This window comes from Rhipicephalus microplus, chromosome X, assembly GCF_043290135.1.
Source record: "Rhipicephalus microplus isolate Deutch F79 chromosome X, USDA_Rmic, whole genome shotgun sequence".
Classification (NCBI taxonomy): domain Eukaryota; kingdom Metazoa; phylum Arthropoda; class Arachnida; order Ixodida; family Ixodidae; genus Rhipicephalus; species Rhipicephalus microplus.
Window position 1 is genome coordinate 149,536,832 of NC_134710.1, and position 26,032 is coordinate 149,562,863.

The 26,032-nt window shown below is 43.4% G+C and overlaps 2 protein-coding genes across 3 annotated transcripts in view; one reads left to right on the forward strand and one right to left on the reverse strand.

The window, feature by feature from the left end:
* LOC142775823 (uncharacterized) overlaps positions 1-15,222 on the reverse strand; it is an 83,032-nt gene extending 67,810 nt beyond the window's left edge. Inside the window, exons 1-2 of one of the 2 annotated variants that reach the window (XM_075877982.1) lie at positions 14,898-15,222; positions 14,575-14,716 (exon numbers count right to left, since the gene is read on the reverse strand). The gene's annotated coding sequence lies outside the window, so the exon portion shown is untranslated. The remainder of the gene's footprint in view (positions 1-14,574; positions 14,717-14,897) is intronic. The other variant, XM_075877983.1, reaches the window with a different exon arrangement.
* A 6,173-nt stretch (positions 15,223-21,395) lies between these two features.
* On the forward strand, positions 21,396-24,219 carry LOC119175506 (adult-specific rigid cuticular protein 15.7). Its single transcript, XM_037426434.2, has 3 exons — positions 21,396-21,546; positions 22,829-22,921; positions 23,700-24,219. Exons 1-3 carry the CDS (start codon positions 21,535-21,537, stop codon positions 24,084-24,086), a joined length of 492 nt encoding a protein of 163 aa, XP_037282331.2. The 5' UTR covers positions 21,396-21,534; the 3' UTR covers positions 24,087-24,219.
* Positions 24,220-26,032: the final 1,813 nt, after the last annotated feature.

Below are 26,032 nucleotides of genomic sequence, written 5' to 3' on the forward strand. Positions count from 1 at the left end.
AAGTATAGTAATAAAGAGCACGTACAAAGAATAACAATGGAACATGCTGTTATGAAACATGCACCCCTAATACGAAGCTGCTTTTTTTTTTGCCAACCTTTTCCACCACCAGTCCTCCAGTCGTCTTTTACTTATGTCTATCACCACCTCGTTTGCCTTTCCAATGCTGGCCGTAAAATTCAAGGCTTCATGTAGGATAGTGCCTTAACATACATTCACTAAGAACGTAGTTCCTTTTTACAGCCTTCACCACGCATTTACATTTCTCTTCCTTATTTAATATCGACAAATAACTACGCATTGTGAAGCAACCTGACCTTGCTTCAAACAGCAAAGTGTTTTTATGGAAATTATCGTAAAATTTGGCATTACTTTTTTCTTCTTTATGCTTTCGGTAACTACTCACAACTGGTTTTTTTTTCACCGCTGCTATCCAGTATAGTTTCCGCCTCAATGGGAATTCGCTTAACGATCTTTGCTACAATGTCACTTACAGTGCCAGCCTTATACTTGCTTATGAGACTCTAGGACTTTTTTTTACTGATTTACTGCTTCTTCTGTACAAATACCGCAATGCTCTCTGTTCCCATATGATCTCTTTCATGTTTCTTAATCTCCCTTCCAAACTAATTTTCAAAGCGCTGAAGCCGCCACCGACTTCAGCGCCACCAAACGTTTGCATGTATCACAGTGAAGTATAGTCTGTACTTTATTATTGTTACGATGAGCTCTTTTTAGGAGTACGATAAAATTTTAGGGTAATAAAAAATCTGTGTGAGGCAAAGTAGAGTAACTTTGGCCATGGCGTAGAGTATTTTCCGAAAGTTGGTCGACCACACTGAGTACCAGTAATATACAACTTCAGTAATTGCAGTGTGCTGCCTAGTACACGGATAGTACTCCAGTCAGTTGGTAAGTGAGTCAAGAACCTCCTTCAAAGGTCCTGAGGAGCTAAATCCACCAGGGTGTCCACGAGAGACATCCTAGCAGCCACTACTGCAGGTGACGCCCGAGTCGGGGTGGGAACGTGGCGGCGTTTTGCCATTTCTTGGGCCCTCTGGACAGCCTTTAGTTGGTTTTGAAACTTGGGACTCCTGAGTGCCTCTTCTCAGTCGGACTCACTGGTCAGAGGTTCCTGAAGTAACGCGGGACATTGCCAGAGCGTGTGAGTGAGTGAACAGTACACTTCTGCGTTGTGCCATCAGTCGGCGCGGTTCTCAAGTGCTGCCTCCCCTCCCTCGCTTCCTCCACTGTGGCGGAACTTACCGCTGTAAAATTGGCAGCCGATTTCCTGAGTGAGCGGGCACACATGAGCGCTACAGCCATCATCAGCGACTCCAGGGCTGCCTTGGCCGCGATCTCGCGCGAAGAAGACGGCAGCCTCCTTGCGCAGAGAGTTGCCCGGAAGCTACACGCCGTGCAGCAAACAGGTTGCGACCTTTCGCTGCACTGGGTGCCTTCACACATCGGAGTACCCGGCAACGAAGTGGCCGACTGTGCCGCGAGGGATGTGCACGACCCCGACATCGGCGTCACCAACTTCGTGTGCTCTGCGGATGCCAGCCGTCTCATCACCGCCCGCTACGTGCAGGAGCGTCATCCCGATCCTCGCGTAGCAGCTGGGAAGCCGCCTCGGCGGCTCCCTCTCAAGAGATCACCAAGAAGAGACCGCGGTTTCCTCCTCCGTCTCCGCACCGGAGACAACTACACCGCCGAGCGACAACATCGGCACTCCGGGCGTGGAAGTCCATACTGTATACTGTGGCGACCTGGAGGCTCTGGACCACCTTTCGCTTCATTGCCCGGCTGGTGATGCGAGCAGACAGGTGATGCTCGCAACGTACGGAGCTCTCAGCCTGCCTCAGACAACAACTGAGCCCCTCTTGTTCCCGAACAGTGGCCGCGCGCATATCAAGCACACCCTTTCAGCGCTGCTCGACTTTGTTGACGGAAGCGGACTGCGTGAGCGAATTTAGAGAATTCGCGCCCCATTATATTGGTAGACGATCTCTGCGCCCCACCCCTTCCTTGTCGGTCTCTTCGTTCGCTCTCTCCTTCTTCTTTCATCTCTTCGTTCAAGTCTAATACCCCCCATTCCCCTTCCCCTTCCCCTGTGAACCACTGCTGAGGTGTGGCACTTAGCTGCAGACAGTTGCGGGGTTCACTTTTCTTTTCTTTTCCAATTCTAAGAACCACTTCCCCCCCAGTGTGGGCATTGTGGATTTATGTTCGAATTGCAACGGCTGAGTCGGCCCCGTGATAGGCACGAACTCGTTTGTAGCATGCGAAAGGCTACCTCTTGCGAGCGTTTGAGCTTTGCATGTCGTAAAGGGCTTCTGCCGTTTCGGTAGTGAGAGGTAATTTCATGAAAGGGGAGCAAAAGGCCACTAAACTGTAGGTCTGGGCCTGGCTCTTCGGTGGCTGATTTATCGTCGCGGCGAGTCAGTTCTCGCGCTCGATCATGAGCCGTTTGGTTGAGGTTCGGTTGCTGTTGGTGGATGTCTTTGCCCGTGTAGGCAGGGAACTAAGACAGGTAGTGAAAGCCCGTGTATTTACGTATTTTTAAAATGTGGGCTGCTTCTCGAGAGATGTTGCCACTTTCATAAGCCCGAATAGCGGTGTGAGAGTCTGTAAAGGCATAGATATATGAAGGGTCGACCATCGCTAAAGCTATAGCAAACTGCTCGGCTATGACGCTCGTTGCTAGGCTGAGAGTAGGGCTCCGTCATCATCTACTACCGCGAGTGCATAGGTGTAGGAGTTACCGTATTGCGCCGCATCAATGAAAACGGTACAGTTGCGATTCGTGACGGTACGGTCGAGAATCGCGCGAGCGCAGGCGAGGCGTCTGCCTTTGTTGTTTTGCGCGTGAACATGTCGTGGAAATGGGTTTACCATGTGTAGCGTGGACAGCTCTGGGGAGGGTTACTACGCGTTCAATGTCGGAATGTGGCGACATGCTGGCCTCGCTTAGAAGTCGTCGCCTTGCCTTAGAGGAGGAGGAGGAGGAGGAGGAGGAGGAGGAGGAGGAGGAGGAGAGGTGGATCACTTGGGCCGTGGTCTGGGCCTAGATCACTTCATCGATGTCGTTGTGCACGCCTAGTTGGTCGAGACGGGAAGTACTTGTGTTTTGAGATAAACCAAAGACTTGTTTAGTCCTTGGTTTACAGTAGTGTTACGTTAACTCACAAAATTAATGCATCTTTACAATACATCATGTTCGTATGCATCCTATTCTTAGATCTAAAAAAAAAAGCCTGTGACACAGTGGATTATAGTATACTTCTAAGTAAACCACAGTATTATGGTTTTCCCGGTAGCCCGAGCTACTAACAAGCTACCTTCATGAACAGGTGCAGGTACTAATAATAAAGAGTTTTGCATCATTACCTAGAAGTATGCACGCTGGAGTCTCTCAAAGATCCGTCCTTGGGCCACTTTTATTTTCATTATACATTAATGACATCGCACCAACTCTATAGATACCAGTGAAGTTCTTATGTACGCCGATCACACTTCTGCTGTAATAACTGCTGATGACAATATTTGAGACTTGAAAACTAAAGCAAACAACAAGTTGAAAAAATTAAGTAAATGGTTTTTAGCGAGCAAACTTACTACTAACACAAGAAACTAAATACTTGGTGTCTCAAACGCGTCAAAATAGGGTTTGTGCTAAATCACTATATTTACAAACAGATGAATTTCCACTAGACGAAGCCAGCTCATTCAGATGTCTTGGTGTGATATTTAATGACAATTTGCACTGGAAATGACAAATAAGCGCAGTTTGTGCAAAGCTCGCCTCGGGATGCTACGCGCTTTCGCAAGTGCGCCATCAGCTCGATTCTAATACTTTGCGTATTTTATATTTCACATTCGTTCACAGCCATATCACACATTGCAATGAATCATGGGGTGCGACATTCAAAACTTATCTTGAACGTGTACTGAAATTTTAGAAACGAGCCCTCAGAATGATCACCCCCTCACAATATGATAGTTTACCACCATTTATAAAAATGAATATTTTGCCCTATGATAAGACACATGAATTAAAAATGGCCACGTGTGTTTTCATTGTCGTTAAAAACAACCTACTATTATATATTTCCATGTTTTGAACATCATCTCGTGTGACTATAAAACAAGCATAAGGAGATTTTAACCTTCCTACAACCAGAAACACATATGGGCAATGTTTGCTGCAGTTTTATGGACGTAAAGTCTGGAATAAACTAGCAGCAGAGATAAAACAAACAAGTAACTATTATTGGTGCTTAAAAACAATTACTAAGTCTTAACGATGCTGCTTCAGTGTGAACAATCATGTCATTTCTTTTGCTTGTCAGTAGTTTACTGAAACCTACTAACAAAACGTGTTTTTTCTCGAGGTTAAACCCATAGACTTCAACCTTTGATATTAACGGATGAAATTACTTTGTTTACTGCTCATTACATGTTTAACCAAAACTGTAACTGTGCACTTCTTGATACTTTTGCTCTCCTTTTGTACGCTTGTGAAATTTAAATATGCATAATGACTACACCCCTACACGTTTTTGTACCTTCCTCTTGTACATGGAAGTCTTGTTTTGTTTTTGTTTTTTCATTGGACCCGCAACTAGCCTCTGGCTATGAGTCCAACCAGTTGTGGTATTTCTGTACTTTACGCCTGCAAATACAGAGTTGAATTGAAAAAAATTTTTGCGCATGAGTGTATTTAGTTTCATCTTTTCCACCTTCTGCAAAGGTGACGTAACTCATGGGGCTTATCAGGAACGCGTGGTATATGCTCAGAAGGTTGGTCTCTCCAAGGCCTTGTCTGCGACCCGAGACTCGCTGAATGAGTCGGAGAATGTTTTCCGTTTTAGCTGTGATGCGTGTTACTGTTCGTGCATGGCAGCAAGTGGCCTCGACTAGGAGACCGAGAATGCGTATGGATTCCACGCAGAGTATTCGTTGATCATCTTTGGCGTATAGCGCTATGGGTAGTTCATATAAGGGCGTTAAATTACGAACGCCTTGAGGAGGATAGCCCATATAGTAGCAACTCTGATTTGGAGGGCGACAGTCACAGTCCAGTGTTTTTGAGGTATGCTTCTGTGGTATCGAGAGCGGTTTGAAGGGCATGCTCTAACTCTGCCAAGGAGCCTCCTTGGCACTAGGTAATGTTGTCATCTACGTATATAGTATGGTCTATGTTGGAAATATTGAGGAGTTTGTCAGACAGTCCCTTCATTACTATGTTAAAAAGGACTGGAGAAATGAGTGACTCTTGTGGTGTCCCGTTGGCACTTTATGTGTATGTGTCGGATGTTTTAAACACGATATTTTATTTTATAAGCTACCATTTTACGGCATTCAAAGAGTATCCCTAATATTAATTTGCAGTTATTTTTCCTATAGACTGCAGTACACGTGTTATAACGGCTACCCATCGCAGTCGAAAGACTTGTTATATGGCGTACCGCAAGGATGTATTTTAAGTCCAAAGTCCAATTTGCTTTATTATCTATATAAATAATATTATAATCATCCCAAGAACATCATTCTGCATGCAGACGACACTAGTGTGTTTTTCTCTGGTATGCAACTCGATAAAATAGGCGTTCAAGCTAAAGCATGGTTAAAACAACTAGCATTATGGTTACATATAAATAAACTTAACCTGAATGTTAGCAAAACAAATGTTATTGTATTTAGAGCACGTAAAAAACCAGATAATTTCAAACATCAGCTTACATTTGAAAACAGTGTAATTGAACGTGTCTCTTCCTACAAGTTTTTAGGTGTCTTTTTTAAAGAACACTTCGATTGTTCCCATCACATTAATAAAATTCATGCCAACATATCAAGGTTAGATATCAATATATCAAGCTTAGATACCTTGTTCCAAAATCTTCAAAGTAGCAGCTATATTACACCCTAATGCATTCACGTTTTCACTAGTGTTTAATGATCTGGGGGTCTACATCTAGAACTAATCTTGTTAGGCTAATAAGATTGCAGAAGAAGCAATACGATATGTAGAAAACCTCTCATACAACGACCACACATGTTCATACTTTTTAGAACACTCTGTTTTAAAGGTGAATCAATTATATGAGTTTCATTTGCTCTCTTATGTTTTAACTAAATTTAAGTTTAATCCTTGTAGATATATGGAACTGCAATCTGGTATCAATGTGCCTTACACACTAAGGTACAACCATTATAGAATTCCACTTGTCCGAACCACATACGGAACGCAAGCGCTTACACATTTAATTCCTAGTCTTCTCAACAAACATTAGCATACTATAAAAATCGCGCAGAAATCTTTGTCTCTGAAATCTTTCAAAAAACATATCAAAGCTTACCTTCTATCCTGTTCTCAAGATTGATAAGTTGTGTATATAGCAATCATATGTTTCTCCGGTTTCCTTATTTGTAGTGTTGCGACTCTATATTTATTACTGTACAAGTATGCACTTCGTTCACTCCGTACAAAAAGAATGTTTTGCGTGTATTATTGGTGTGTTATATTGTATTTCTTTGACCATGCTCTGAGTGGTGCTGTCGGGTGTTGGGGTCCCGTAAGGCACAGGACATCTGCCTTTTGCCCTTGTATCCGAGACATACTTTTGTCTGAAATAAAGAGCTGATTGATTGATTGATTGATTGATTGATTGATTGATTGATGTCATTTGCGATACCCGTAGCTGGGCCTTTTAGTCTTCTACGAAAGAACGAATGTAGTCCTGAAATATGGAATGTAAGCCTGTAATATAGACCGAGGCTGGCAATGTATTCCTGTATAAAGTGGTGGGAGACGCTGTCGAATGCTTTGGTGAGGTCTAGGATGAGGATGTCTCAGACGTCTCTCGTTTTTGAGTTGAATATCTGCTTTTTCAGTAATAGGTCGTCGTCTTGTGCTGATATGTGCGAACAGAAACCGATCATGTTGAATGAAAAGAGTTCGTGATCCTCTATGTAACGCGATACACTATTTAAGATGGCATGCTCCGCTACTTTTTTTATACATTAGGTTAGGGAGATAAGGTGTAATCACTGTTTTAATCTGCAACAAACAGTTAATCTCTTTCAATATTTTACACCTCTTTTTCCCCTTTCCAAGAACAGGTTAGCTAATCGGAGACTTCATCTGGTTAACATCTCTGTACGTCCTTCATTTCTCTCTGTCCAAGAATGATCCAATGAAGTTGATATACCGATTCTGCAGCTATAGTAGTATCACAGCAGAGCAAGCGGTCTCTCGGGCAACTGGACATATTACTTATTATACTCACTCCTGTGCTTTTCTTGTCGTTGTTTTTTTCTTTTCTTTTTCTCCGGCAGATGCATGTTTGGAAGCGTGCTTGTGACCGCCCACAATCCGCGACAAGTGCTCGAGACGAGCGTGCTGTTTTATTTATATATATTGCTGCAACAGATTTGCGGGTAAGTAGCTCTGGTCACCATAAAAAATTACACATTAACACAATAAGCGCTACCTGTGTACTGCCACTGTAACAAATACGCATCATTGTCACACATGTAAACAAGCGTGTTCAGACGCTGGGTGCCTTTTCCGAAACGCTAATGTCTTCCTTCAGAATTTCCAACGTGCAAGTTGACGAGTGATATGGATAGTTTAACGCCTAAAACCGCCAAATGATTAAGAGACACGCCATCGTAAAGGGCTCCGGAAATTTCGACCACCTGGGGTTCTTGAGCGTGCACCCAAATCTCAGCACACGGGCCTACAGCATATTCGCCTTCATCGAAAATGCAGCCACCGCAGCCGAGATTTGATCCCTCGACCTGCGGGCCCACAGCCGAGTACCTTAGCCAGTAAATCACCATGGCAGGGCCTACGTGCACGTGAACACGCTGACACGCTTAGCCGTTATTACAGCCCTGATAGAATGACGTCAAGTCACCGTTATGTTGTTTCCACTGCTTCCACTGACAATGACAATTGAGGCTAAGTCTGTTTCTGCCACATTTTTTCTTCATATTGAAAGTAAGCGAAATGTCTAATTATATTCGTGCGCACGACCTCCGCCGCCGCCGATAAAGTCATCTTCCATCTTTCAACACTTACTCATTGCCGATTAATGTTACGCGACGAACATGGCTCTTATTATAGTCATAATTATGCAATGGTTTTATTCGAATTCGTATAGTTTTTGAGATCATTCAATCCTTGCAATGTTATCAAAACACGATCAGCTAATCTCAAGCTATGAATTTCAAGACTGTAGACTCACGGGATTATGCAACTGGCGTTAAAGGTAAAACGAAATGGTGTCTGCATTCACCACCGGTAGCCTGAAAACCCTGCCGAATGCCATGAACAATGGAGTGAAGAAAAACAAGAACAATGGTGTGTCGTGCACATAGACTTCCTCGCGTGTTCTATATTACGAGCACGCAAATACAGGACCAAGAGCCATTCGACGTGATCACGTAAGGCTATTTCACCTTGGTTGGTGAATTGCAGGAAAACCGCATTTACCACAAAGGCTTCCGTTACGACTACTAAAGCCCCTTCGGAGCACCGACGCGTTTGTTGACCGTGAGAAAAGGTGTACAAGCTCTCAGGTCTCTCGCAACGCAGCCTTCGTCACCTATCAATTCCGCGTTGTTGGTGGAATGCCCCAATTTACCCACAGGTGAAAAATAAAAGAACGGATACAAAAAAGCTAGCAACCCGAATTTTCATAGCTGGTGGGCATGCAGTTTCTGCGTCACAATATCTCGAAGAAAGTGCTGTAGAAGTTTGTAGCTACGCTGTGTGTTTTAAGAAACGTGTCAGTAAGTGCCCGATATGAGGAGCCTGCAATATTTGCTTGAACCTTTCGGCCTTTCTGCTTCAGGGGGCGGCAGACATGTTGTGACGACTCGAGACAATAGTTTAGCAAATAATAATCAAATTGAATTAGGTAACTTTGTAATCAAGATGGGTGGTTGCGTCAAACGCGGAAATTGAAGTTCTTTCCTGGAAGGGCCCATTGACCGTGAGATTTTCGAAAAGCGAACGCTGGTAATTTTCGCAGAATGATGAAATCTGGCATATTTCAACAGCGAAACGAAAACTTTAAAGAGCACAATTGCCATAATTCTTCCTAAATGTCCAGGATGAGCAGATGTCGTGAAATCAACCATCGGTGTACATCGCTTTGTACGTGCGGGTGGCGTTTGCCATCATAGAGCTCACAGCGCACATAAGTTAACAATTACAGAACTCATAATCATTATGATCAGCCTGACTACACCCACTGCAGGGCACAGGCCTCTTTTATGATCCACCAATCAACCCATTCTTGAGCTTTCCGTTGCCACGTTATACCTGCGAAATTGTTAATCACATCGGCTCACCTATAACTTTCTGTCTCCGATTCATGCGTTTGTCTTGTCTGGGAATCCAATCGGTTACCCTTAATGACCAGCGGTTATTCTGCCTACGTGCTACGTGCTCAGGCCATGTCTATTTCTTCTTCTTGATATCAACGATGATGTCCTTAACCCCAGTTTGTTCCCTGACGCACTCTACTCTCTTCTTGTCTTTTAAGGTTACACCTATCATTTTCATTTCTAACGCTCGCTGCGTCGTCTTCAATTTAAGCACCACCCTCTTTGTAAGCCTCCAGGTTTCTGCGCCATAGGTAAGTACCAGCAAGATGCAGCTGTTACATACCTTCCTCTTGAGGGTTAGTGGCAGATTACCATTCATCATATGAGAATGCTTGCCGAATGTGATTGAAGAACTAACACTGCTTAGATCAATGCCTGAAAGAGTCACGTAATTTTGGAACGTCTGCTAAGGTATGGCCGTTGTGCTGCTGGGTACTTCTCTTTGTTTCCGGGGAATTTGGTGAAATTTTATCACTCCACAAAAATTCCCGGAGGTCTATTTTCGCTAGTTTAAAAGCTTCAATTGACTCTTTGCTGAAAGGACTTGTTTTGTTTCATTTGACGCAACCGCCTAACTGAGCTAGGTATTTTAGTTTTCTGCAGTCAACGCTGTAATTTGTGTTTGTGGTCATCTTAAGATGTGGGCTGCCGAAGAACAAGTAATTACAAAGAAGCAACGAAAAAAACATCGTATTTCTTTTATTTTTCATGATTTTCAGAAGCATTTTTTAAACACTCTCTATGTGAAAATGCCTCCACGTTAAACAATCATGTCTATTGAAAGTACTCTATGTTTCAATAGTGGCATAGGTGTTTACTGCAATCATGTTTTGCTTGTATTCTTTACACCACCAGCTGCTATAGCGAGAGAGGCTGACCTCTCGATGCTCTTGAAAGGTTGTAATGAAAGTTGGAGAAACAAACGAACAAGAAAACTTATAAGAAGAAAACAACCGTTTCAGTTGATGACTATATACGGTAGATCGCATAGATTAAAACCCAACACCACCAAGAAAAGTCTACTTTTTTGCGTATTTACTTCTTTCTAGTAATGCTCAGCTTAAGAAAAAGAGAGACAGGAGAACAGTCTCCTGATGCAGTCGCAATATAAACAAATGCGTCTGCATATGCAAGTCAGGCGTGCAGGTATGTACGTACACAAGGCGAAGGAAACCGGCAACAGAGTCGGTGCGGGCCTCTTCGTATTATGTGTCGCCTCTGTACACCTAACTTCTTCAATGGGAAGTACGAGTTCGTTGGGAATGGTAGCATTCTCGGCCAGTCGGCAAATGATATTAGACTTATAGCGCAGAATTTGCAAGAGTGTAGACTCGACAAAGTACAGCAATGCACCACAAGACGAGGAGCTGTCTGGTTTCTTTCCTTGTCCCCATCTTGTCTTGATTTGCAGTGCCCATAATGAATTCGTAAAGAATTTCAGCAAGGTAACTGCATATAAAAATACAAGTAACAATTAAGCATCACCGTTTATCTGTGTTTGTTTGTTTGTTTTCTTGCTTGCTTGCGAGCTTGATTGCTTGTTAAGTTGACCCTGAAATCGTTGAAAATTGTTCAACCTATGGGAAGATGGATGTAACCATCCGCAGTCAGTTCTGCGTCAAGTGTGCTCCTGTCAACAACAACGAAAAAGGAGGAGACTAAAAGCGCCAAGGAAAGCCGCTTGCGTGCGCGGCTTTTGCGGCATGCACTTCCTTCCTAAGGACGAGAAATCGCGCTGAGCATCCACTGTGGGCGTTGGCTGCGGCAGTGCACCAACGAGTAGGCTGCACGCACTGGAGCTTCCAAAGCAAAAACAATGTCGTTTACTTAATCTGTATCCTGGGCTAACTAAGCCCACGGATTCCAGAAAATAGCGCGTGACATAACGGCCAGCTTCCGCCCAAACGGAGAAGACCAACGAGGCAACATCGACGGCCGTTGTTGCAGGAAAACGCGTGCCGCACTCAACGCATCAGGTCTCGAGTTAGTCTGGGTACCTACTGTTCTGCTCGCCAGCAGCACATAGCGCCGTTTTCGTAACTGTTGTCAGCGTCGATTCCTCGGCATACCTGTGCGTGCGATAGCATGCAGACGATATTTTTTTTCTTCGTCTTGTTCGGCCAGCACTGCGCAGTCTACAACAAGCCGAGCATGAACAATAACGAGTACAACAACATAAAAGTTGAAAGAAGGTAGCACAGTCCTCTTTACGCAATGCTTAGGCGAATGTCCTCACTTTTTTTCTTTTTATGCGCGAACGCGAGCCGTTACAACGCCTAATTTTAGGAGCGCTGAGAGTCAACCTGAGCTGCAGCGACGGCAGTGCATACGCAATCATTCACTTTGCGCACGCGCCAGCCACAAGCTGGGTGGGAAGGCGCGCTGAAAGAGCCGATATGGTTACAGGAAGAAAGGGGTTAAGGCTGAAAAAGAAAGAATTAGAAATGAGAAAGCAGAATGTTCTGACACGCCCCGCCTTGTGCATGCAGAGAGTAAAATGAAAAAAATAAGGCCAACTTAAGCGCGCCAAGCGGAGCTTCCGTTCGTCAACACACGGCTAAAATTACAAGTTGTACGCAGCCGAACGCACTCCCGGCAGCAGGCTGCCGTTGCGCAATAGTATGCTACAATGTAGCAGTTTCACATCGTGGGCAAACGCAGCAAATTTAGTGCTGCGTATGAATATAATTACTACGCGAGTGAACCCCCAATGACGCATAATAATTTACCGAATATGAACTTGCAAAGTAATTACGCCCCCTTGTTCGCTATTCAAAAACGTTTCCCGTAATCGGAGGGTATATTAGTAGCCAGAGGGCAGCAAGGGATAGCTGATTAGCCTGCTTTTTGGAAGGAACTGATGGATAAGGGCACAGTTTGGGCCGAGCTCACAGCTGCGAGGTTGTTGGTCGGACAATAAAAAAATACCAGGAAGAAACGCTACTAACAACGCAAGGCTGAACTCGGCATTTCATTTATATAAGAGTCACCTCCAAAAATGGCATGTTGTAGGCTAGCATTGTTGCCCCTTCCCCCCCCCCCCCCCCGCACGAAATACGTACATGCCAGGCACGTATTTCCTAACAGTGCGCCAGCGCAACCTGTTTCTCAGTGGTATCACTATTCTCTATCTGCTCCAGTTTGTGTACATTTGATTGTTCGTGCGTCCAGGAGACACATACGTAACCACGTTCATTGACATGAGTGAAAAACAATTATCCCTAAGCGCTCGATAGAAAGTAATGATCGCGGTTCCTCGCGTGCATGTTCTTCCTTGCTATCACATATATATTTACTTTATTAGAGCGTGAAAACGTTATCTCTCATATCAAAGCAACGTAGCGGTCAGGTACCGCTTTTGTTCATTGAGTGCTTATTCCAAAACAATTAGTCGTCAAGACTACTCTGCTGTAATATCGGTTTAAAAATTTTTAATACAAAGGTTAATATTAGCTTCGTTTCATACTTTCAGCGTGTACGTGTCTGCTATATATATATATACAAAGTTACTTAAACAAATTACTGCACATTGTTCCTAGTACAGTGGACCTGCGGATAATAATTTTTTATTTACATTTCAATACATGAATTAATTAAACATCTAGCTCTAGAACTACTGTTATAACATTTGAAGCGTCAATGAGGCAGTTGTTGTCAACTACATGGGGCATCAAACTGCGCTATTTTCAGCGACGTATCAATTGCGTACTCAGTTTTTCTGAATACTAAACGCTCCCCGCGAAATTAAAAGCCACGGGACAGTGCTCCCAGCCGCATTAGAGTTACTGTATATGCTACTTTTGGGTAGCAGAGTTGCGCCAAAGTACGCTATTTTGGGTTCAAAATTCTTGCAGGAAAGCCACTCACCACCCGCGTTGGAGCAGCGCTAGCGCTTCAGAGTACTAGCGTAGCTTTATTTATTTTTTCACTTTCTTTTTGATCTTTTATGAAGGTACAAGCAAAACTCGGTTTCTCCGATCACGCCTAGTAGCCTTAATTTTATGTTGACCTTGTTGGTACACAATAATCAAACAAAGTGCGTCAATTCGTTGAACCTGTGAGATGATGATGATGATGATCCTTGATACTCCGGCGCACACCCACAAAGGGGGATCGGCCAAGAACCGGGCGGCAGGATCTTAAGTAAAAGGCTTATGGTTTTTCAAACACAACGTAATTTTGAGCTGAAAAAAATATAGAAAGAAAAGCCGAAAATCGAAAAGGAGTATATCTGAGCAGGGAGCGATGCAGGCTATCAGATGCGATTTAAGACAGAGGTAATGGTGGGTCTAAAATGATATATATATATATATATATATATATATATATATATATATATATATATATATATATATATATATATATATATATATATATATATATATATATATATATGCAGATTTACATGGCAATCGCTTTTTTCAATTATGTATTCAAATACCGCAGAGCAGACGTCCATTGGTCAGACATAAGCTTCGTCTTCTTTTCCGCTGTTTTTCCATTTATAGATATGAAAATATTTTTTTCACTTTTGATCATGATTGGGCCAGTCATAAATAGGATTATTTCATCGTGTTGGGTCATTGGCCAATTGTGTGAGAAATTCAGCTATAGTTTTGTAGTTTTCAACTGAAAGGAACTGGATAGAGATCGAGACTGGCCGTGCGACACTCGCGGTGACAGGTGGCTGTCGTATTATGCTCGTGTTACAATCGCGGCTCACGACAGCTGATGTGAATTGTTGCTCAACAGCCCCGTCACGTCCAACATTCCTTTCGCTAAATGTTTCAAACTTGCATTAAATTCACGCGCTTGCAGCAACACCTTGCCTGTTCTGTTCTAATTGTTTTGCTGTGGAGAAGTTGAGGTCTGTATTGCCTCGGCTACTCCCCATCAATAACACTTAGCTGACTTGAAAAGTTCTAGTTCAACTTCGCCCTTTATTTTGGGCGCTTTACTCGCCAGCCAATTAGAGCAGATTTTGCAGTGCCTTGGAAAGATAAACATAATTAGGCCGAACGTTTATTCCTACCTCATTGAACAATAATATTTCTATAGCAACACCCGTTGAACCCGCGTCTTATAACATGAGCTGCACGTAGTACAATTCAACACAGAATGCACCTGCTACCACATTTTTTTTGCGATCAACAGGCAGCATGTGTACAATACCGAAGAAGCACGGCGAATATAACAACAGCCGATGTCAACCATGCTTGATCTGCCCGGAATCTGCTGTTACGAGGAGAAGAGGCCCCAACTGTCCCTTGGGAAGCATGTCGCGAGGGCCAACGTCGGGCAGAGAGCATCCAGGCTGTGGCAAGACAAAAGACAGCCAGAAGGAAAGAAAAAATTTATATTTACAACCTACGTACAGAAGGTGGCCGAAGAAGCCTTCTAAGCTAGATGCGCCGGCCTTTTACAGGCGCCCAGACACTGAAGGAGGAGGGGCAGCCCCGCCATTGAGACGCGCCCAGTGTCTGTGAAGGACTCACCCAGTTTCCGTGACGGACGCACTCGGTGTCTGTGCCAAGGGAACCAGCACGCTCATAACACTGCGAAGCATTAGCGTCGTCTGTGTAGTGTTGGCTTCTCCGCAGTGATTTCGAACCACCTATGACCACGTGATGGCTCACGACCAATAGCGTTGCTCGAATCGTCAAAAGCCGGGTGAGCGGCACGCTGAAAACCGTGGCGCAACTCTGCTACCTAGCAGAGCTAGCATATACAGTAACTCTAAGCCGCATCGTAAAGCAGTGCCCCCGAAGAAGCTGATTGAAAGCGATTCCTTTACGGGTCGCACGTCCCAAGAGACAGCGCATCAACTTGATTGTGATAAGAAGAAGGAGCACGCTACGCGGCTTATCAGCAATCCGTTCCTGTCAGTTATACGACGCTTTTCTTACCCACCGAAGACTTGCTGACCCACTTGATAAGATTAGCCTTCGACAACATGGCCGAAGTGCTGCTTCTACCATAGAGTAACATATGAAGTTAAGAGGGGACACTCCCTTGGGCCCCTGCAGCTGCTTTAGCTTCGCAGTGCCCCAGACGGTCGTTGGGAACCATCGCAGCCTCACAGATCGAAGACCACAAAGAAGGATGTCTGCAAGGCCATTTTGTAGTGACTAGTAATATTATACAGCCTCCGAGACCACTTCTACGTGCGTGCTCGTCCCTGAGGCCATACTTTTTTTTTTTAATGTGTCGTGTCGTTTGCATCCATAAATGAGCTTCGTGTAAGCTACACCGCTAGAGAGGCCAGCACGCGATACCAATGTGTCTATGCACATATTTTAATTAAAACGTGAGAATCATTTCAGAGCGAAAACTTTTTTTTTTCAAATATTAATCTTGGTAAGCACTTGCCCACTTGTTAATGTTTGATAAACACAGGCACAAAGAGAGGTTCATTGCCCTGCAAGACGCGAAAATACAGCTGTCATATCGTCATTACAAATTACACGCAAGAAATTAACATACAAGCAACTACATAGGGAGATGGGCAGAAGCATAAAACTGCAATAAACGCGCATAACTACACACACAGTGCGCAACGCCACATGTCAGCCTCAGCACTTGACTCCGGCATTAACCGAAAAAAATAAAACAGAAATGCTGGCTACGTTTTCTTTCCCACCTTCGCACCAATTTTCTCCTACACATTTGACATCATCTTTTTCGAAAAACAGTCACAAGCAATTGCCGCATCAAAAACAAAGCAATTTTAGGCGTCATGCACGCGGTTAACGAGGCAGAAGTGTCAAAGATAACGTCCCATAGCTTTAGTTTCTGCGCATTCTGCGGAGAAATGGAATCAATAGAACATTATTTTTTGTATTGTCACCGATACGATATACTTAGAAAAAGGCTTCTAGTTATTCCATTTCTGAAAATAGGCGTTGGATTGACGGCGGAAACTGCACTAAGCTTTCGTGCATCAATTTTGGGACATTGCCACAGGGATGCTTTCAATGCCGTTTGCGATTATATTTAGGCATCCAAACGTATACCTTTGTGATCTTGCGTCAAATAATTATTATTTATTACCAAAAAAATTCTAAATGGTGAGGGGAAGAAAAAACAGCTGTATGGTAATCACAAGGCCTGAAATCTCAAAATTTCTCAACTTGACTTTTTCATTTTTTTGTTTGCTCTCTTTTTATGTCGTTTTCCTTACATTAGTCATATTATAATACAAATTCATTACACATAGTTTTAATGCTCACAGTAAAAATGCACTATGCTTTCTTGGCCAATCCCTCTGAGTGGGTTTGAGCCATGAGTGCAGGGAAACAAACAAACAAACAAAGCTTCAGCTAACAAACATTTTTCAAGATTTACCACTTCTCTCGTATTGCACTTGTTTGAGCTTTAATTAACTTGCGAACGGCACAAATAACGATACGATCACAGCTGCCCGTTTTACAAAATCTCACTCATGCAGCGAATTCTAATACATGTAACGGCACAAAGAAAACCTAACAACGCGAGCAGTGACTCGATTTCTTTAGCCAAGAAACGATTTTTTCCCAAACGTGCTGCAAAGCAATCAAAACAGTTTTCTTTCGTGTGAAGCCACCCATGAAAACATTCCGCCAAGTGAAAAGCACAAACAAGATCTCTGCGCCGAACAGCACACTGCCATAACTGTTAGGTTAAGGCTTCAATGACAAATGCAACACGCATTCAACAAAGTATTGATGACGTTCGTACCTAGGAGCAGCCAAGCTGAGAGGCAGACGAAACAAGCTAAAACCACGACGCATGCCGGGCACGTTATCGCACGTCTTTTATGGCGTCTCCCTGCTGCTGCCCTTACTTCTTCATTGCCGTAAATGCCCATGAACACGTTGCGTGACAACGTTGCCGTCTCGTCGACGCCATGTGCACTTCTGTCGCGTCCGATTCATGCCTGATCCCAGCCCGACGATATCGCGCCGTACAATCGAAGCCGATAAAGACGTATGCAGGCCGCCGCTAATACAGTAATAATACCGCCGCTAAGACACGTAGACGTATAATTCACTACATAGAAAAGATACCGTAGTAAATAACTAGTACGCGTGTTTCCTTGAAGCAGTGTTGCCATCTTTTGGCTGGCACGAAGCTGCGTAGCTCCGCCACTTTTGACTCGATGAACCACTCTTGTAATTTTTGTGTTACTCTATGCTTGTACCACGTACGAAACCCGAAAAGCAACGAAGCAGACGTAGAAAATTTCAAAAACTAACTTCTACTCCTACCGCAATAGAAGAGTGCACGTGCAGCTATATCTTCCGTCAGAAACTCACTTTGGAGAAAAGCCAAATCGAGGTAGTGGCTTGATTTTTCGTTATTACGTGCCACACAAAAAAAACGCATTTCGCAAAAATGAATAAAGCGGAAACAAGCACGCCGGAAAGCTACCGACGTGTAGAAAAAAAAGCAAAACCGATTCGTTGAAGGAGCTTAGTGTGCCACTGCCAATTGTGCCGGTTTGGCGAGCGCGGCGCACAAAAGAAAGAAAAAAAGTAAGATTTGATTGTTGCTTTATTACTGATGCATTTGTCAGCACCGTTGAGCACTCGATACCGCTTACAGAACGGGTTACAATAGGTCTCTTGCTGCGGCTACACAGTACTGAGCCCTCTTTACTACATTCCCAGATGTTTTTTGATGACCCACGGAGGAAGTCTGCTGCGTACACCCGTTATTCTGGGCTTCATGTGATCTGGCGTTTTCGTCTCGGTCATGTACACACGATCTTTCACTTATTCCAACAGAAAGAAATCCAGTGGAGTGAGATAAGGTGACCTAGCCGGCCAGTGGACAGGTCCGTGCCTTGCAATCCACTGTGAACGAAAAGTCGCATCCAACCAGTTTTGTGCGCGGCTGCCTCTATGTACTGGCGCCCCATCTTGCTGGTACGACAAAAGTGGAAGACGTGACAGAGAAACTTCGCTGCAACATCTATCCACCGTTCGCTTCAGAATTTCATCCACATAACACTGTCCAGTCAGCGTCTCATCGAAGAAGATGGGGCCGATTATATCTCCGGCGTAAATTCCACACCAAGCATTGAAAGACAACTCGTATTGATGCCGAGTGCGCATAACCAATTGTGGATTGTGGTCACTCCAGTATTGGGCATTATGTAGACTTACTTGGGCGTTTCTGCGAAAACTCGCTTCGTCTCTCCAGATTACATTACTATGAATGTTCCGAGATTCGTCGCATTTCGTAAAGATCCAGCTCGAGAAATATAGGCGATCCTACAAGTCCCTCTCTTCCAATCTTTGGTGCAGGTTAAAGTGTTAGGGATGCAAAAACAAGTTATTTATTATCCACCAAACTGACGAATTAGTAATGGGTGCCTGGGCGGTCACGTCTCGCACGCTACTATGAGGAAGAGGCTCAATTTTCAACACTTGTAGCCATCTCCCTGCATTTTTCTTGTCTTCTGTCACCCTTTCTTTCTCTCTCGCTCTACCCACAACACCTATAGCATCATGGTATGTGAGCGGTAACGATATGTCATTTACAACGCGTTGCACTAACCGCAAAATTATGTCGTATATCATGCGCTAACTAGTGCTTTTGATTTCGAGCTAAAGGTCACGGAAGGTATCAAAAAACTCATAACACACACTTTGTACGAAGCTATAGCGAACATGAAATGAGCACCTGACGAGCTTCATGGTTTGTAAATAACATAAAAAATGTTATTCTTGTATTACTCGTAATGGAAAATTACAACGTATAACATAATTTACACTAATATGCCCTACGAAAAAATTACTGTTTCTTCGTGTCGAGAATATACCAAGTGATACCAAGAGATCATAAGCTAGGCTGCGTACTTCAAAGGGTAAGGTGGAGCAAGAAAATGAATAAATTTGAGCACTTAAAAAATGAATCAGCTCATGCTGGACAAAATTTGTTGGAGATCACTGAAAGAGACCTTCGTCCAGCTGAGGACATGAAACAGGAGGGTGAGAGTGACAGGCAGTATTAGTGTTGCGAACATTATTAGATAATGCTGCGGATTCAGTCTCAGGTCACATGCGTTCAATAAGTAACGCCTGGAATTTTGCGAGTACATAATCAACTGCACCTGGTGGGTCGCAATAGACGACTGAGATTATAGATGTGTCTGACGGAGCTGCTTGAAAGAATCAGAAGCCCCTGGCGGTGACCATTGGCCTGGGGCGACATCCAAATTCAAAGAAGCCATCTTAATTACAGTATTCTGAATTTCTGAGATTCTATATAAAGCAAATAACTGAAAAGTCCGACAAGCACAATTGCCATTGCATTGTAATTTATTGTGCAACTAAGGTACAGTATATCTCTTACCTGTAGAGAGCACAGTGTTGCTGTTTATCCTCTGCAGCAACTTCAAGGAGGAGCTTTGCTTTTTGTTCGAGAGAAAAAGGCAATGGAGCAAGTGTGGAAGGTGGCCTCCAAAAACAGCTTCGGTAATAAATTTGAAGACTGAAGTAATTCTACTCGTCAAGTGTTCTATCGACCTTATTTTCACACGATTAAGAAGTAATAACGTGAAACCACCGCTTCCAGTTCTACTACATGGGCTAAATTAGTGTGAGAGGAAACGACTTTTTTCTAGCGACGCAAGAGAGAGAAGAGATACGAAGGGAAATGTCGAGGAGGTTTACCGAACTTTGAATCGGTGCTAGGTGGGCAACATTACGAGCATGGCCAGGCATATTGGATACACCTAATAAAGCAAGCCTTCAAACGGGGTTCAGTATGAAATTGGTAAAAACATTTACATCCTAAAGGCATCCAGAAAATGCCGATTCAAAGTCGGTTCAAATTCACGACGCGATTCAATATATTGAATTTATCGAAGCTGCTTATAATTGCGCGAGTCGCTAGATTGCCAAGCGCAGAAATCCGTTAAACGCCAAGGGAAGCAGTAAAAGAAAAAAACACGAGAAATAAACGCAACAGGACTTTGATTTGGGCGATTTGCTACATTTCAGCTGAAAAAAAAAAACAACCTAAAGAAGACGAAGACACACAAACACAGTACACATACGATCGAGCGCTGATTTTACAACTGACAGCTGTATTGCACTGGCCACTCTTATTACAGCGCGCCAAACCACGCACACCTTTTCTATCAACCCGCCAAGCAAAAGCATCAGCTAGGCAAACTGCATGGTCACTGGAAGCTATCGCGTGTATACATGAATTGCGCCGCGCGCGCACATTTCTTTCACTGTCAAATAAAAAGAACACCTGTGAAAATGCTAAAGCCACCTCTTAACAAGAAAACACGGCAAGTAAATGATTTAAGTGAAACCATTGAGATGTTGAATATCAGCGTTGACGCGCTGTAAAAAGAGCGGTCAGTGCAATAGAGCTGTCAGTTGTAAAATCAGCGCTCGATCGTATGTGTACTGTGTTCGTGTGTCTTCGTCTTTTTTGCGCTGTTTTTTTTTTTCATCTAGCAAAGAAACCAAAGCATGTGTTAAAGCATCCCTGCAAGGTAGTCATGCTGATTAATATTGGAAAAGTTTAGCAAGAAAACGTAGCTGTTACAGCAAGTTTCGATTTGGAGTCTTTGGAGGCGTCGTTTTCAAAAAATCAAGTCACTTGTTAGACCGGCACGCTTCCTGTCGCTTTGTCGGCTTTTTACTCATATGGTTTCTAATTCTTTTCTTTCTGGTCAGCTGGCATTCCAACAATAAGTGATAAAGTTCAAATTCCGCTTGTATTGAGTTCGGACCGTACACCTACTGATCTCAAGGAGTCTGCACAGTTGCCTCCAACCTTGCCCATAAGGTCACCAGTAAGAGGTCTTTCCTGCTTTCTGCTCTCTCACAGATTCGGCGCAAGTCATGCACGAGAACCGTACCCAATCGAAGCAACAACGCCGAAACAGCAGCTGAGTGAAACCGGCTTCCACCAGCGGGTGACTGAATGGTGGCGTGTATACATCATGCAGACGTGTAACGTGTGTGGGAGCCACAGGACACGAAATGCAGCATTCCGGGGAAATAGCGGCATGACTCAGTTGAGGGAGTCCTACTGCCCATGTGGGTGAGGTTGACCGAGACTTATAAAACCCCGTGGACCGTAGTCACTTGAAGTCAGTTGCAAGAGCTCCTGGACGTTGGAAACATGCTCTCTCAGGTAGCCACGCCTGTAAAGCTCATCAGTGCAACTCCCCCGGACATGTGGATTACTGCAATGAACTGTCGTGACCATGGCATTCAGTTTTTGCTTAACTAATTTTAATTTATAATATTGCTAGCGTGCATGCATAGAGAATCTTACTAACATTATAATATTTTGCAAAATATAGCAGTTCCTTTTGGTTCTCAAGATATTCTCGATATTTTACTAGAAGGCCAAAAAACAGATTGAGCAGTGATTGTACTAGAATCTGGGAAGTGCTTTTTAGATAAAAACATGCTTCCTTTAGATGTATCATCTATCCTGCCATATAGTGTAATTGATAGAGAACGTCGTGTTTTGTCCATGTCGGTTGTTTTGTATTATCTGCTGGGGCAAACATACCATAATTACGAGTGCTGCAACCGGTGGCTGAGCCGAGTAATGTAATTCCGCATTAGTCTTGCTCTCGTGTCATTATTGTTGTGGTTCATTCTTTCGTTCTAAACCACCACATCTCTGCTATACTTAATTAATCTCACTTTTTTTATTTACGTGCCAAGAACATCCGTTCGCTTGTAGATTGTTCTCATAAGGTAGGAGTTAAAGATTTTTCACCAGTAAAGATTTGCTAAATAAGACACGGAGTACTCGTTAGCGGAAGTGCACATGTTATGATTTAGTTCAATAGTAAATACGTGGGGCGACTTGCCTTATCATAGAAGCCCCCTGGACATTATAAAATGCTTGATAGGTGTGGGTGGTGGGGTGTAATACCTGTAGGTGTTAGTGCAACAGGAAAATACTGCGCAAGCTTTTGTAGTCTGAAAACCTCGACAATCATAGCTCATTGTTTACTGCTAAAAGAAAATTAAGACCAACGTTGATTCAAAATATCATAATGAAGGTATGACTTCTTTTTTAGACTAATACTAATTCACCAGGTGTTATTTGGCTTCGTTAAAAACAGTGATGACATCATCGAGTGATTTGTCAGACTTGCTTGTACAGACAGGTATATATATAAATGCGTGCTCTGCAAGTTACAGCGAGTGATCCGATTTCACGCTTCGCTGAATTCACATTTAACAGTGAAAGCGGAAGATTTCATAGGCGGGAAGCCGAAGCTTCCGCTTTGTGATTATGGGTATACCGTGCTGTGGACATGTGGCGTTCTTCATTTCGTAGGCATACTTAGCACGCTCCACACGTGTCTACGTGCATAAATCGGGCGGATATTATTATTGTGCTTGTCTGCTGATAAACTCTTGCCTTGGTGTTTTTTCTGGGGGACATACAGGTCATCGTCTTCCTAGGCGTTGCAGCGGTAGCTTTCGGCGGTTATGCTGGAGGACACCATGGTGGATCGAGCAGAACATACAGAAAGCAAGATGTGAGTGCAACTAGAGCATTTCGCATCCCCTCGCGCACGTTTCTAGTGGCCAACTCGCATGAGCACTTCATCATTGCTCATCTAGCCTTTTATTTATTTGTACGGTATGCCATTTTACATGATTTTGATACGTAGCTGACATATCAGCGGTCAGAAGACGACAACGAAAAAGTGGTCTGTCAGTTGTGCGTGCTGTCCTCAATCTTAGTCGATGCTATACGCATCAGTTTGAATATAGATTATAAATAGACACGCCTCGTGTCATTTTTACGTAAAATCTTTGTGGTGGAGGTGCTGGGTGACCATGAAACTGCGCTTCGATGAGGAGCAGATCCAGCGACAACACTGACATCGTCGTCTGGTATGGAAGTTAGTTATTTTTACGTAACAATATTTATTTATGCTAGAACACTGTGTAGTAGGTTATCTGCTTGTCTAAAAGCCGTCAAGGGTCTTGTGCATTCGACAGTTTGAGTGATGTAGGTGACAAGCTCCGTAGCGAATAGTCGTGAGCGAACATCCCCTTTCCCTTTTTTTTTTTTGCTACTCGTGTACACTGTGACAAATAATGAGTATTAGATAATGTGAGAAGCAGGGTAGAGCTGTGACCTATTAACCTTCAAAAGCACGTGAATGAACTCTCAATTGATTTAGGCTTCATCTCTGTTCCTAACATTTGTCTCACACGAGTGTCATCCTTAAGTGTCGTGTCCACAAAGAAGCTTTCCGTCTTTACATATTTCGCTGTACTCGTGTATTTAAATCTTTTTTCCACCAGGACTACGGACACTACCGATTTGGCTACGACATCGTGAATGGCTACGGTGCTGTCAACGGTCGCCACGAAGCTGGACACGCATACGGCCCCGTGCATGGTTCCTACTACCTGGGCGACATTGACGGCCGCCACCGGCAGGTGCACTACGTGGCCGACAAGCTCGGCTTCCGCGCCGTCGTCAAGACCAACGAGCCTGGAACTAAGACCAGCCTACCCGCTGCAGCACCCTACATAACTGCCCACGGAAAAAGTGTCCCTGCCTACGGACATGGCGGATATGGCGGATACGGCGGTTTTGGATACGGTGGTCATGGCTACGGCGGTTACGGATACGGTGGCTATGGATACGGTGGCTATGGATACGGTGGACACGGATACTACGGTTAAATCATTTTCTCGAAAAACAAAGCAATTTACAAGCGAAGAAGCTGGGAGTTTTCAACTGTTCCCCGCATGCCGCTGGCTCTACTTTGGAACGCCCCAATGCTACCCAAAGTACAATAAATGATTTGATTCCGAAGTTTGTGTTGAAACTGCAGGACAACAAATATACATTTGTGCGGAGAGATAAATATCAGTATAATGCCCTTGTTATCAGTCTACGATGACCACAGCTTACATTTAAGAGCGAAAGGTGCTTAGGCTGCCAGTAACTTACGCTTTATCGTAAAAAAATATTGTCATCATCAACACTACCAGACTATCTTCATCCTTCATCCGAAGCTGTTAAAGCTACATCGGTAAATGGTGCTCCGCTATGCCAAAGTCCTCAAGTGGGTATGCGTCATGAGATATCGGCAAGCCCCAACGAAAACAAACGCATGAAACAGAGAGCTAAAGAAAGAAAGAGATGTAAAATATACAAAAAGGAAGAGAAACAGGCGTATAAAGGGAGAGAGAGAGAGAGAAAAAGAAACTGACCAGAGAAAGATATAGAAGAAACAGGCAGCAAGACGGAATGAAAGAGGAAGATAAAGACCAACAGAGAAAGATAGAGAAAAAGTAGAGAGAGAGAAATTTAAGAAATACAAATAAAAATTGAAGTAGCGAGGAAGAGACAGATATAGGCAAAAATAGAAAAATAAAAAAAGAAAGAAAAGTCTCTGCACTCTTTTTGGCTTGGACACACTAGCGCAAAGTTACCACAATTTTTTGTATTGTTTATGTTTATGTTTACTTATTTATCTATTTAGTTAGTACTTTTTATTTGCGTGAAGTGCGAAAAGCAACAACCATTCTCAATGGATTGAGTAGCAAACATGTGCCACCAGAAACAGATACATCAGAAATAACACATCGAAATAAAGGAAACAAAATTCAGCGCAGGGGATTATTGAGGACAGCAAGACCGAAAGAGGCGAAGTCGCAGTGAGCGAAAAATCGCAAATACCATTAAGGCAATTAACCTCAATTTGATTTATGATTTTTTGCGTACCACGACTTAACAAGTAAATTGAATAAATGCGCATGATATAACCAGTCAGCATGCTCGAAGAAGACAAAAAATTACACCAGACCAACGTTCTGTTAGCCACCCTGGTGTTAAATTGCTAGCGGATTTTAAAGAGAGTTCACAGGCAATGCCCCTGTTGACCTCGTACGTGGAATTCCAGTTCGCTCAAACACTCACGCCATTCACGATAACACTGTACGTCAAATTTTGGGACTTGAAGCATAAGACACGACATTTTCTCCTGTAGAAATAAAACCATTCGCGTTTTCACAGTAAAACTCTAAAACTTCACGTAAAATCAGATTCGAGCCGATTGTAATGAAGGACATATTATTAGCGGAAGTGACAGGTCTATGCCAAAGAGTCCTTAGCAATGAAAAATGCTTTTTTTTTTTCTTTTTCGAGTTATAACTACAAACTTCTTTCGCTTCCCTGTCTGGCAATACACTTGTTAACGTCAGAGTAAATTCAAATGATGTACTGAAATACCTCTGCCCGAACTTTTAAAGATTTCGCGCTGTTTCAAATACGACACGAATAAGCAATATCGAAATACCACTGTCTACATTACGAGGTATAATAAAATGTGCATATCAAGAATGCGAAAAACTAGAACAGCAGCTATGTCCTTTTCATTTCACTGCATTCACACAAGCGTCGCCCGCTACACCGTTGAGAACGCCACGCTCCACTGCACCACTTACCGGCTGCTCGTAATGGTGGAGTGTCTATACTACTTCCATGATCGTTCAACTTATCTACGCTTGGCTAGGGAGAAGGATCGACACACACTCTACGCAAACCTTCCAATAATATGCCGAAGCGCGAGGCATTGCTACTAATGAAGGCTGTACTGAAACTAACCGGTTTGTGCGTGTAG

Coding starts and splice junctions, on each gene's coding strand:
- LOC119175506 (XM_037426434.2), top strand. Junction 22,922..23,699: donor GAACATACAGAAAGCAAGAT/GTGAGTGCAACT, acceptor TTTTTCCACCAG/GACTACGGACACTACCGATT.